This window comes from Oncorhynchus masou, chromosome 9 (assembly GCF_036934945.1).
Source record: "Oncorhynchus masou masou isolate Uvic2021 chromosome 9, UVic_Omas_1.1, whole genome shotgun sequence".
In the NCBI taxonomy this organism is placed as follows: Eukaryota; Metazoa; Chordata; class Actinopteri; order Salmoniformes; family Salmonidae; genus Oncorhynchus; species Oncorhynchus masou.
This window is the reverse complement of record NC_088220.1, coordinates 39,026,023-39,040,568: the sequence shown is the minus strand read 5'-3', so window position 1 is coordinate 39,040,568 and position 14,546 is coordinate 39,026,023. Positions and strand designations below refer to the sequence as shown.

Below are 14,546 nucleotides of genomic sequence, written 5' to 3'. Positions count from 1 at the left end.
GAATTTGTTCTTAACTGACTTGCCTAATAAAATTAAAAAATTAAATCTATGGCACACACTATACCACTAGAGAGCATCATAGAATTGTATGGATATCGATTAAGTGATGAGAGTTCATATGAAATGTGCTCCTTCATTGCCTTAAAAATAATTATTCACATAGCATGGATCAGAAATAGACTTAACGCCATATGTATTTGGACAGAAAAGCTACCATGCCATTTCTGTTGGGCAAAACACAACCAAAAACTGCAAATGCATCCAACAATTTTGTAGTGACACGCTTGAGTGCATGCTAGGAATATGGGACCAAATAGTAAACTTTTGACTACTTTTAATACACTAAAAGTTAATTTGTCCAAACATGTATGATGTCTTCAAATGGGGGACTCGATATATCCAATTCTTTCATTTCCAAACGGTGATACATGTACTTATGAATATGCCCTCTAATAAAATAATAATTTCTGTACTGTCACCTTATATGAAACATTTGATCTCAAATCCAAAAGGAGTATTGAGTCATTTTAGCTTCACTGTCCAAATACATGGTCTCGAGTATACATATGCTTCCTTAAAATTAGGCTGGGTACTGCATAAAACCTGTACATTTAGGAGAAATGGAGTATCACTGTAAGAATTATTCAAAGGGTTGTGACTATGATTATGTGAGTAGGCCTATACTTGAGCCTAAAATGTGTTTGAGTTTTTGCTGTGTCATCAAATACAACTCTTAAGGCTTTGATCAACACTCTAATAATTGGGCAGAGCAAGCAATTATAACAATACAAAATCTAATTAGGAGTTCCATTCAGAATTTTACACAGAGAAGTGAGAAGATTGCTTAACCCCAAAACCCTAGGATTATGAAGTTGATGAAGCCATCGGTGTTTGGGGTATCTGTCTAAAATCCTGGTGTGTTACACTTGGTTCAGTCACAATTCAAGTAAAACGTGTTACAAACAGCTGACTTCAATGAGGAGCAGTATGAGGCCTTCTTGGCTCCCCAGATGGAATGTCTTCATAATCATTTTAGGGCAACATACGGGAAAATAAGGTCTTGTTGAATGCTTTCTAAACACATTCAGTAAAGAACGTTTGATATTCACTTGCTTTACCCAACCACCTTCCAAGGATTTACCAGGTATTTTTAAGAAAAAGGCAAAAGATTTTAAAACCAAATGACAAATGAAAATGGCTGACTTGAAAAAATGTACAAAAATGTTTGAATTCATGATGTTATTTATACAAAACACGTTATGATAATAGCTGCTAAGAACACTATAATTGGACAAACTTGTTTAGGTGATATGCATTTATGATTTTTTTGTGTTCATTAAATATTTATTGGACAGAGGCTAAGTCACGTGGCATTATGCGTGATCAACATTAGACTTAAGGAGACAATATTTATTTAGTGATACTCTAACCATCTTTACACGTATTCAGTTTTTACAAAAAATATATACTGTTTCTGGACAGGATATTTTATACTTTTATTCTACAAAATCTTGCAGTTTTAATAATGCAATATCAACCTTTCCTTTGTAACATCAGTGATGAATACATGCTTTACATTTTATTTGCAATGTACAAACAACATAAAATACTCGTTATGAGACTAACATTCAAATGGCCAGTTAATCAATTTCTAAGGATCGGACCCTTTTTAAAAATATTGGCTTAAAATCACATACCAAAATCTAACTACAGGTAGCTCAGGACCTGAAGCAAGTGTATGCATATTCTTGATACCATTTGAAAGGAAACACTTTGTAGTTTGTGGAAATGTGAAGTTAATTTAGGAGAATATAACACAATAGATCCGGTAACAGATAATACAAAGAAAAAAACATGCGTTTAAAAAAAATAAAAGTTGTCATCTTTGAAATGCAAGAGAAAGCCCAATATATGACTTAGGAATCTAGGCACTATTTAGATTTTGGCCACTAGATGGAAGCAGTCTATGTGCAAAGTTTTAGACAATCAATGAACCATTGCATTTCTGGTCAAAATGTTGTATCAAGACTGCCCAAATGTGCCTAATTAGTTTATTAATACATGTTCAATTTCATAACCGTGAAATTTCCTCAAACAATAGCATAGTATTATTTCACTATAATAGCTACTCTAAATTGGACAGTGCAGTTAGATTAACAAGTATTTAAGCTTTCTGCCCTTTTCAGATATGTCTATGTCCTTGGAAATGTTCTTGTTACTTACAACCTCATGCTAATCACATTAGCCTACGTTAGCTAATGTGGTGGGGGGGGGGCGATCCTATAGAGGTCCATAAACAACGTTTCCATCCACAGTTTTTATGCAAGTAAAGTCATACTGTATAAAAATGATCACGACAGCTGTGATGGAAACAGGAAGTTTCGGTACAATTGTATAAATCCAGAGAGATAATTGTTGGTTCGACATTTGTCGTTAAAATTAATTATGTGAGAAGTGGCAGTGGAAATACGCACAAATATTGATATAATAACAGTTACAATTAAGTAAACTTGGAGTCAAACAATGCAATGGTGTGTGGTCCTTCCATTACGACTTGGGAAACCCTGCAGTTTATTAGGCTACATATGAAATAAATTACGATGAACTTCACAGGGTCGTGAAAGTGCACATTATGAGCTTGACGCTCCTTTCCAATAGATGTCGAGGGTCTTATTCTAGTGACATGATGATCGATGCTTGACTGCCATTTGACAAATAAAGATATTCTTACTCTTACACAAAATAATCTCATCATGTAGACTAAACTACCTACAGGGCCTACTACTTGCCAAGATCAGAGTGGGCTCATTTGCTATTTAACGCAAAAGTTTGTGACAAAATGCGATGGAAACACATTGAACAACAGATTTTTATTTGGTACATGAAAACTTAAGCGAAAAAGTACATTATGTGCACTACGTCATCGCGCACAGATTTTTATCCTCAACAAGTCAGCTTGGTGGTAAAACACCACTGGTGAGAAAATGCACATTTTCTTTATGCAGATTTTTGAATATTCGCATGAAAATCTGTTGCCAATTGGATGGAAACCTAACTACTGAATACAAAACAACACAATTCTTGCAGAATTGACTAAATACGGTGTTACTGTGCTCGAGACTCGTATTTTGAACCAGTCTTGTACTTACTTCATACCTTTTGCCCTGGTCCCAAAACCAAGACAAAGTCTGATTCGCAAAACAAATATTTAGTGTATTAAAACATGTAAGTTGCTACGATATCTTTAAAAAAAAGTAAACCAAAGGGGAATAGGCATGAGTTTATCAAAAGCATTGCTTCTCAATTCCGGTATGTATTGTAGGTGTGATGGTCATGAGTGAGAGGAACCGCAAAATGAAAGGTCATTGATTTAAAGTAAATGTCCATTGTTTCCAGTAGGCTATCATTGTAAATAAGAATTTGTTATTAACTGACTTGCCTAGTTAAATAAAGCTTGAATAATATGTATTTATTTTTTATCCAGATTTTTATGAAATTTGACCTATACGACTTACAATATGTTAAAAAGCAGTTTTTCTGTGTTGGAATGGTGTGGGCATACTGCAACAAAATGGTGTGGGCATATACAAGTCATTAAAAATATTCATGCGAGTAGCTCATTCTCCTCTAGACCGCTGACACCATGCTCTATATAATAGTAAGCATTTTGTAAACGGTCTGTTTGAGATACAAGTTTGAGGTAGGGTTTATAAGTGTTTTTTTCTCTAATTTATGCTTTCGCCACAAATACTAATATAGGACGAGTCAAGAACATTATTTGGGTATGAGTTAACAGAATATGCATTTTAAAAGTGGGATTTGTACTGGACAGTTACTTTAAGACAAACATCTGGTAATGGACATTGCCTAATTAAGAGTAAAACATTTCCAGATATGTGCACTGTATGTAAACATTTAATTTCACCTTTAAATACTTTCTTTTAATTTTAAGCAGACAACATTTTGTAAATACAAAAAATTTAAATAATAGTATTTAACTTTTGCCCAAAACACCTCTATTTCTCCTGGCTCCTGGTTGAGAGCTCATAGTCCAATCAGAGATTGCGATACAGAGGTACATTTTGTCACTGCCCATATAAAGCTTGGCGTAGTTGGCGTACTCTGTAGTAGTCCACTGTTAAACAGCATTGCACAGCATTGCTTTGGATCCCATATGATTTTTCAAAAACACACACTTTCTCGGACATAGCCATAGTGCTCTTTGGCCATGCCACTATTGTTGCTTTCGTTCCTACCATCACCACTCCTCTATTGAAGCAGGACGTTCAACGTATTTTTGGCAGCGAGTGCACAGCAGTTTGTTACCTTTTCCCTATTTCACTTTGCCGTAGGAACTGAATGTTTTTCGCACTGTCCGCTAACTCCGGGTATAGCTCGATGGAAAGTACGTAATACCCGTCGTACCCCTGCACTTTCCCACTGCTCAGAAGCTGCCTCTTCTCTCCCTCCGTCCATGGGCGGACGCCCTCCTCGCCGTCGCTCACCCTCTGCTGTTCGTTGGCCCACGCACTCACTAAGGCCCTCTGGCGGGCCAACTCAAGCACGCGGGCCTTTTCCTCATCCACCGTGGAGCCATAGCGCACGTGCAGCGCTAGTGGCCCACGACCCAACTCCACGTCTGCGAAGCGACGCGTCCGGCTGTCCATGACCGTGGTGGACTGGGACACGCTGACGTTGACGCCATTCTCCAGGGTCTTATGGCCGCTGGTGAGGCGCAGCGCAGCAAGATCACCGTCAGGCAGGCCCGGCTTGACAAAGTAGTGAGTGTCACGGCCTTCCACGGTGAAGTGCAGGTTTTCCAGGTAGAAGGCATTGTTGAGGACTGTGGCCACCTTGATGCAGTCCTCGTTGGCCACATTGAGCGTGTGAGTGTGGGCAGTGCCCTTGTAGATGGCGAACATGACAGCCCTCCCGATAGGGGACTGGGCGGCTGAAAACCAGAACCAGGGCTTCTCACCTCGACGGCCTCGGCCCGCATGGACCTCTGGCAGCCGCTCAAATGACAGGAGGGCATGCGCTTGTCTGGTAACTTCCTGCTGGACCCCAGAGATGGACTGTAAAGAGAGTGCAGTGTAACGTTAACATCTGAGCAGAACTTCACACTGCAGTCCATTCAGGAGCAGAAGCAGGCTTCAAAGACTTTACATGTGCCGGCAAGATAAGTGTTTTACCAGGCAGTGGGATAAAACTAAAACAAGGTAAAATGCCAGTGAGGATTTTTTTGTATATCAAGATTACCTTGCAGTTCATGACAGTGTAGAAAGCATTGAATAGACATGAAACATTATTGTGTTAACAATGACAAGTGGAAATGTCACATATGTAGTGCTTTTAAATGTCTGTGTGCATTGCTTTTAAATTTGTATCACGAATGTGTAATGCAAAGACAACAATCACACTGTCTTGGATAGCAGAAAATCTATTAATTGGATACAACAAATACAAATTTCAAGATATGTTATTTACTACTTTTCCCCAATTGTTTACACACTGGCCCATGAGGCACAATGACCCCAAACCTGTAACTAATTTAGAAGAACCATGCAACAAATCTGCAATACTGCTGGCACATGCTTTGCGTTATACTCAGATTGCAATAATATAAGAAACATTTGTGACAACACGCAATTCTCTACCTTTGCACAACCTTCACAAATAAATCCTATTGTGTGCAAATTAAAAGCAACACTGTTCAACAAGCTAAGCTCAATTACCAATTGATCACTTTCACATGTGCTAACACTATTTGCGTAAATGTTCCCTTTGCAATCAGACCTTTGGTATGGATAAAACGGCGACATGTGAGAACTCCTGTGGTTTTGGAGAACAATGGAAGCAAATTGGCAGAGAGAGGTAGAGATGGAGTTGGAGGTGGTGGTAGAGGTTTAAGTGGAGGTAGAGGTGGAGGATGACCAAGAACAAGGAGAGTTCATATCTGATTAAATTTGGGCGACTGTGGTGGACCATGTGGTCAACCATGGTTTGGCCTTGAAAGAGGCTGGGCAGAGTGTGCAGCCCAATCTGAGCCGCATCACAGTAGCATCCATCATCCAGACGTTCCAAAATGAGAATACTGTAGGTACGTACTGCAGACCCTGGAAATATCTACTACTTTTACTACTTGACTGTAGTACAACATAAAGCGCAGTAAAGTCTGTAGATTCAAATACATACCGTAAGGGGAAACCAAGTAAACGTTTCAAGTATTACTGTACAGTGCATTCGGAAAGGATTCAGACCCTTTGACTTTTTCCGAAAAAGCCTTATTCTAAAATGTATTAAATTATTTTTACCCCTCATATATCTACACACAATACCCCATAATGACAAAGCAAAAACTGTGTTTTGTTTAGAAATGTATTAAAATTTAAAAATTTAAATTCACATTTACATAAGTATTCAGACCCTTTACTCAGTACTCTGTTGATGTACCTTTCGCAGCCATTACAGCCTCAAGTAATCTTGAGCATGACGCTACAATCTTGGCAGATCTGTATTTGGGAGGTTTCACCCATTCTTCTCTGCAGATCCTCCAAAGCTCTGTCAGATTGGATGGGAAGCATCGCTGCACAGCTAATTCTAGGCTCTCCAGAGATGTTTGATTGGGCTCAAGCCTGCGCTCTGGCTGGGCCACTCAAGAACATTCAGAGACTTGTCCCGAAGCCACTCCTGCGTTGTCTTGGCTGTGTGCTTAGGGTCGTTGTCCAATTAGAAGGTGAACCTTCGCCCCAGTCTGTGGTCCTGAGACCTCTGGAGCAGGTTTTCATCAAGGTTCTCTCTGTACTTTGCTCCGTTCATCTTTCCCTCAATTGTGACTAGTCTCCCAGTCCCTGCCTCTGAAAAACATCCCTACAGCATGATGCTGCCTCCACCATGCTTCACCGTAGGGATGGTGCCAGGTTTCCTCCAGATGTGACGCTTGGCATCCAGGCCAAAGAGTTCAATATTGGATTCATCAGACCAGAGAATCTTGATTCTCATGGCCAGAGTCCTTTAGGTCCCTTTTGGCAAACTCCAAGTGTTTTGTGCCTTTTACTGAGAAGTGGCTTTCGCCTGGCCACTCTACCGTAAAGGCCTGAATGGTGTAGTGCTGCAGAGACGGTTGTACTACTGGAAGGTTCTCCCTTCTCCACAGAGGAACTCTGGAGCTCTGTCAAAGTGGCCCTTCTCCCCCGATAGCCCTTCTCCCCCGATTGCTCAGTTTGGCTGTGCGGCCAGCTCTAGGAAGAGTCTTGGTGGTTCCAAAATTCTGTGTTCTTGTTGGACCTTCAATGCTGCAGAAATGTTTTGGTACCCTTCCTAAGATCACAATCCTGTCGCTCTACGGACAATTCCTTCCACTGTGACTTGGTTTTTGCTCTGACATGCACTGTCAACTGTGGGACCGTATATTGCCTTTCCAAATCATGACCAATCAATTGAATTTACCACAGGTGGACTCCAATCAAGTTGTAGAAACATCTCAAGGATGGAAACAGGATACTTGAGCTCAATTTTGAGTGTCAGAGCAAAGGGTCTGAATACATATGTAAACAAGGTATTTCTGTTTCTTTTATACATTTATACATAAAAACATACATTTGCGCTTTGTCCTTATGGGGTATTTTGTGTAGACTGATGAGATTTGTTTTTATGTAATCAATTTCAGCATAAGGCTGTAACATAACAAAATGTGGAAAAAGTGAAAAGGTCTGAATACTTTCCCAATGCACTGTATGTGTCACGTTCTGACCTTTATTTCCTTTGTTTTGTCATTATTTAGTATGGTCAGGGCGTGAGTTGGGATGGGCAGCCTATGTTTGTTTTTCTATGATTTGGGTATTTCTATGTTTTGGCCCAGTATGGTTCTCAATCAGAGGCAGGTGTCATTAGTTGTCTCTGATTGAGAATCATACTTAGGTAGCCTGGGTTTCACTGTGTGTTTGTGGGTGATTGTTCCTGTCTTTGTGTTTGTTGCACCAGAGAGGACTGTTTTGGTTTTTCGCGTTTATTGTTTTGTATTATGTTCATGTTTGAGTTTTTCCTTTATTAAAAAACAATGAACACCAACTACGCCGCATTTTGGTCCGATCCTTGCTACACCTCTTCAGAGGAGGAGGAAGAAGAGAACCGTTACAGTATGCATGAAATTTGTAGCGATACTACTTTGTAACATGTTTATCTTGTATACTGTTTTACTGTAGTGTTTACTGTACTATGTGCTATTTTGTTTTTGTAGGACTGAAAGACGACCACCACGTGGTGGTAGAATGCGTCTATTTACAGACGAACAGGAGCCTGCCATTGTGCAAATGGAAGTTGTAAATAATGCCTTAAGAGTGTGTGAAATCCAACATCAAATTATTGAAAACCATAGCCCCCATCTTGGGGCTCGCCTGTTCTGCATGTTATTCTGGCATTAATTCGTATCACATATCAGTTTGCAAACAATGTAAAACATAATATATACCATTGAGTTAATAAGGCCTCATACAAACATGAGCTCTTTTTTTGTTTCTTGAGTAAGGCAGGTCCAAAATGCATGTTTCAGCCTAGCTCAGTGCTTTCTGTGGGGGTGGGGCAAGCCAGCAGAAAATACGGAGCGCTGGGCCGTGATTGGCTCTGTGTTATGTCACTCATGGGGACACTACGTCACCGCAAAGTCTAAGAGGAAACCTTGAAAATTCTAGCCCTTTGGGTGCTGCCATAGTGTTACATTAGATGTGCCCATCCAAGAAGGCTCAAGGTCATTGGCCACAGATAAATTGACGTTATATGTACAGTAGCTTTGAATGGACTGATCATGTCAACATCATACTTTTAAAATCTTAGTTGGCAGTATTTTACTGCTTGGACCTCGTTTATTCCTGACATCCCAATTGTCTTGAACTCACTGAAGTCAAATTTTTGCAGTTCCCGAGTTAACAGTTGTTTTGAGTGCGGCACAAATAATGCTTCGTTGACAGCATGACCAATGTTGAATGTTTATCATTTTAAACTTGGAAAAGGAGCCCCTTAATTCCACATTTATGACCACACGGCCGCTGTCACTGATTCCTTCCAAACCACTCGTTGAATTTGAGATTTCTAACTTGTTGTGTAATATTTATGGCCGATGTGCACCGATATGTTTTACCTATAATTTATCTTCACATGACAAGGATTAAAAAGGATTTGCCAGTAGATTGTCGATTTGATTCATGATGATGGTCATTCAACTCGGAGTTGTAAATCCGGCCTCAAGTTGTTTTGAAAGCACCATAAATCCAGAGAATGCCAGACTTTGATGACAACATTTGCTCATGAAGGACCGTCGTGCCACCTTCCTGTTCAAGTGAGCACAGCACAAGGTGAGTCTATTGCCAGGGAGTTATGTATACTGTCGCTATGTATACTGTAGCTTTATTGGTCACATACACATATTTAGCAGAGGTTATTTGACTGGTAGTGTATATTTAATGTACATTTGCATTTTTACTGTATGTGTGCTTACAGTATGCTGTTTAAAATGTATTGAGTCATGTTGAAGTCTAAAACAAAAATGTTTGCATTTGTGTGACTTTCTTGTTTGAGTATACACAAACAATATACAGTATTGAATATGACACATTAGTGTGATCTGGGTTGTCACTAAGTTAGATTCCTTTTATTTGTTTGTACCGTAATTTCTGAACTATTAAGCGCACCTGAATATAAGCCGCACCCACTGAATAAAAAAAAAAAGTATTTTGTACATAAATAAGCCGCACGGGTCTATAAGCCGCAGGTGCCTACCGGTACATTGAAACAAATGAACTTTACACAGCCTTTAAACGAAACACGGCTTGTAACAAAAATAAATAGGCTTTTAAACGAAACACTGCTTGTTACAAAAATGAATAGGCATTTAAACGAAACACTGCTTGTTACAAAAATGAATAGGCATTTAAACGAAACACGGCTTGTAACAAAAATAAATAGGCTTTTAAACGAAACACGGCTTGTAACAAAAGTAAATAGGCTTTTAAATGAAACATGACTTGTAACAAAAATTTAGAAAATAGCAGTAAACAGTAGCCTACCAAGAAAGTCATTGGTCACTATCATTGGGTTTACTTGATAGCTACCTACACAAATAGCTAGCTAGAAGAAAGTGTTAAGATAAATTCATTAAAAAGATTAAAAGCAATACAAATAAGTTCTCCAGTAGGCATCTACTGAAGTCATCTCCTTCTGTGTCGGAGTTGAATAGCCTCAGAATTGCTTCATCAGATGTTGGATCGTTTTCATTGTCGCTCTCATCACTTTCATCCGGAGGCAAATTCCCCGCTGAGCACATGCTGCCCTCTTCAACACGCAGCAAGTCCAGCCTTTCGAAACCCGTTGATGATAGTGGATTTTTTTGAGAATGCTCCACGCTGTCAGGTCCCACTGGCAGACTTTACCATAAGTTGCTCTTCGCATGCGGCCCATTTTAGTGAAGGATTTCTCCCCACTTGTCATCCAAGCCTCCCACTGAACACGGAGCGCCACCTTAAATGCACGATTTACACTGATGTTGAGTGGCTGCAAATACTTTGTTGTGCCCCCAGGAATCACAGCTGGAATTGAGTTTGTCCTCTTGATGTTTTCTTTCACAGAATCTGTTATGTGGGCCCTCATGCTGTCCAACACGAGCAATGTCTTGTTCTTGTGAAAGAATCCTCCCGGTCGCTTGCCGTAACACTCCGTATGCCATTCATGCATTAGGCCTTCCGTCACCAATCCTTTCTTGTTGACTTTCACAACAATTCCTCTCTGGAATTTTTCTTTTGGCATCGTCATGCGTTTAAAAATCAACATCGGTGGAAGCTTTTCTCCCGATGCCGTGCAGCTCAGAACACAGGTGAAGTGCGTTTTTTCATGCCCAGTTGTTTTCAGCGTGACGGATGATTCGCCCTTCCTGTTGACAGTCCGAGTGAGAGGCATGTCTAACGTCAGAGGAAACTCATCCATATTTATGATGTCGTGCGGGCCGATGGAATGCTCCGCTATCTTTGCATCAGTGAATTTGCGGAAGTTTGACACTTTTTCCTCGTAGTCGGGAGGGAGCTGCTGACACAGACTCATCCGTACCCTGATGGACAGGCCTTTACGTATCATAAATCTTAGACACCACGATGGTCCACCTCTAGAATCCTCAAACTTCATTGCGGTGGCGATTGTTTTGGCTTTCAGTCGGATCTGCACAGTTGAAACACATCGGCCGTTTGCTCTCTGTGTGTTGACCCAGTCTTCAAGCTCATTTTCTAGTTTGGGCCATCTGCTTTTCTTCCCTCTGAAAGGTTTTGTTGTCTTTTTGTCAGTTCCTCAAGCTGCTGTTTCCAATGTCTTATCATCGACTCATTAAGGCCAAGCTCCCATGCAGCAGCTCTATTTCCTTTTCCAACAGCCAGATCGATCGCTTTCAACTTGAAAGCTGCATCATATGCATTTCTCCGTGTCTTTGCCAGGATGAGGGTGACAAAATGACTACCGTAATCAGAATGATGGGAAGTTTGAGCACGCTCGATTTACGTCACATTATGTGACGGTGCTCAGTTTTTTGGCGGCATGAATCTTGTGAAAGCGGGAAAAATCCATAAATTAGCCGCGTCATTGTATAAGCCGCAAGGTTCAAAGCGTTATAGTCCGGAAAATGACGGTATGTCTCATTTGTATGCAGAGTTTCATTATGAGAAGGGAGTACATGATTTTGATTGCGGCGTTTAGGGAAATTGGCTAACTGTTTAGTGTACCTGAGATGTAGTTTCAGCAAACGTGTGTTAACAATTGGGAAAAACTATAATCAAAGAATAAATGTAATTTGTACTTGTTCCTATGCAAAAGCTGTCCAATTAAATGGGATGCTATGGGCTAAATAGCATTCCAATTAAAAACATTGCTCTAATAGAAAACTGTAGAGCATGCATCTTTTCATCCCGGGAGTGCTTGATATTCAGCCAGCAAACAACTATGGTCTTCTAGATCACCCTGTTTACTATACATTTACCTAATATATGGACTGCAAATAGCATGACAATAACTGAGATTTGGAAATCATGTCAGATATGAAACCAACCGGTAGATCGTCCCAAAGCTGGCTCTTCTTCAGTTCATAGGAGGGGTGGGTCAGGTCAAACTTTGGGACTGGGAAGCCAGGAATGGTGTTGTGTAGATGGAACCCAAAGGTCACTAGCCAGCTATTCACATCTACATCGGACAAATAAGGGCAGAGTCATAATAAATATTTCATGGCATGGTTATGTCATAAACAAATATGGAAAATGTTTTATAATATAAGTATTTTGTGTCTTAGTTAACATTATTAAGCTGGTTATACATTCATGAACAAAGCACGTATAAACATTTAATCTTTTGAATAGCACATTTGAATAACATGTATATACTCCGTGCACATTAAATATGACGAAGTAAAATAAAAGTGAATAAATATCCTACCTGCCACATATTCTCTCACTTCATGTACTTTGCTGATGGGGTTGTTGTTTCTGAACATATAGAGATTAAAAGGACCTGGCTCTTTCCCCACTCGTTTCCACGTGCTGATGTCAGGCACAGTCCACCTGCCGGGCATAATGTCATAGTCCCTCTCACCAAAATGCAACAATTTGGTCAGCGGATCATAGAGTCCCCCGTGGAACCCCAGCACCAGTTGAAAGTCCGGGTTGGAGTCAAAGTAGATCTCCCCGTACGCCGTGTACTGGACCTGCTTGATCAGGAGGCCGTTGCTGGTGAATACGGCAAGAGGGGTTCCGGTGTTGTCACAGGCGATGTAGTACTCCTCTCCGCTGCTGATCTCCTGGGCAAACAGGTGGCCCTGCAGGTCATAGTACATTGAGGTGATCTCAGAGCTGGAGTGATTGTAAACGTGGGTGATTCTGCTGGGGTAGCTCAGGTCTGCGTAGAAGTATTGCAGGTGCTGCCCCAGGCTGGCCTTGGTGGACACCCTTCGGCCCAGGCCGTCGTAGCGGTACTGGATGATCCAGCTGTTGCTCTTGCTATAGACGCGCGCCAGGAGGCCTTTGGAGTTGTACTCAAAGATCTCAGAGCCTCGCTGGCGGAGGAAGCCATCCTCGTCCATGCGGTACTGTACGTCTCCCAGGCGGGTGATGCGGTCGCGGAGATCGTAGCGCAGGGGGAGCAGGCGGGCACCGTTACCTGGGTTCAGTAGGTGGAGGTTGCCATTCAGGTCGTAGGTGTAGCGCCACATGACCTTGTCATTGAGGTAGACTGTCTGGAGCTGGCCATCCACATCATACTCGTAGCCGTACTTGGTGGTGTTGGCAAACGGTCCGATCTTGATCTCCCTCTTGGTACATCGCCCCGCATCATCGTACTGGAAAGTGATCCAGTACATGAGGGATCGGAAGATCTCGTACTGAATCTCTTTGATCCGTCCGTGGGCGTCAAAGTGCTTTGTGTAGGTCATAACAGCCGTGGAAATGATCTGGTTGATGTCATAGTAGATGACGCCGAACTTGCCGAACTGCTCGACTTTGCCGGATATGTCGTCGAACTGGTAGAGGTCGATGGGCAGTGGGGTCTCATTGATGACACCCTGCACGCTCGTAATGCGCAGGCTGCTGTCATAGGTGTAGTCAAAGCGGGCGTTGACCATGCCGTCCTCGCTGAAGCGGAAGATCTGCCGGTCCACCAAGGGGCCCACTTGACGATAGCGGATCGAACATATAAAACCCTCGTTCTGCAGGTTGACCGTCTTTAGCACGCCCGCCATCTCGTCATAGGTGAAGCTGACCCGTGTGATGTCATACAGGACTTCAGCTAGCTTGTTCTGTCGCCGATACTTGTAGAGGACCTGGCGTCCCGTCCCCAAGTGCACCACTCGCTGGAGGAGGCCGTCCTCACTGTAGTCCACAGCGACAGAGGCATTGCTGTCGGGTGGGTGAAAGAGGTTGCGGTAGTAGCCCACCGAGCGGACCGTCTGCATGGTGTAGCGTGCCACACTAGGCATGGTGACTGCAGATAGCCGATCCTGAGAGTCAAAGTCGAAGATGTACTGACGCTGGCTGTGGAGCAGGAGCACCATCGACTAGAGGAAAGATGAGGGAAGGGAGAACAAAATGATTTTCAGGTCTTTAAATATTCATTTTTATACGGTCCACAAAAGCTATGTTTTATGAATACAAATAATTATATATACACCACCAGCTCACTAAATAGCCTAAACAATTGCGTCAGACATTCTCACGATTATTTCTGTCTCATAGAATTTTTGCAGACTTAACAGTTAATTAATATGCACTTTGGATGCTAGAATTGCTTTCAGTGGGCTGCCACCCTTTCAGTGTGCCCCATGTTTCTCTGTTGACACGGCCTATCCCAGTCACGCGATGAGCTCAAGGAGGGCGAGGAAATCTCTGCATGGTTTTGCATGAGGAAAAGACCTTGGAACTGAGTCCGGCACTAAGTTATCTCACTTATTTTAAGTTCTGCGAGAAGTTAACATAATGAGCAGCTCTAATGTGGGCAAGTACATTATGTGTGACTGTGTGTGTGTGTGAGAT

At 41.6% G+C, this 14,546-nt stretch overlaps 1 protein-coding gene across 3 annotated transcripts in view; it reads right to left on the bottom strand.

The window, feature by feature from the left end:
• Positions 1-1,471: 1,471 nt before the first annotated feature.
• The window catches only part of LOC135545978 (teneurin-3-like), a 162,506-nt gene continuing 149,431 nt past the window's right edge, over positions 1,472-14,546 (bottom strand). For all 3 annotated transcript variants that reach the window (XM_064973998.1, XM_064974000.1, XM_064974001.1), the window contains 3 exons: positions 12,460-14,071; positions 12,080-12,210; positions 1,472-5,075 (listed from right to left, as the gene is read on the bottom strand). In XM_064973998.1, coding sequence (XP_064830070.1) covers positions 4,323-5,075; positions 12,080-12,210; positions 12,460-14,071 — 2,496 coding nt within the window. In that variant the 3' untranslated portion in view covers positions 1,472-4,322. The remainder of the gene's footprint in view (positions 5,076-12,079; positions 12,211-12,459; positions 14,072-14,546) is intronic.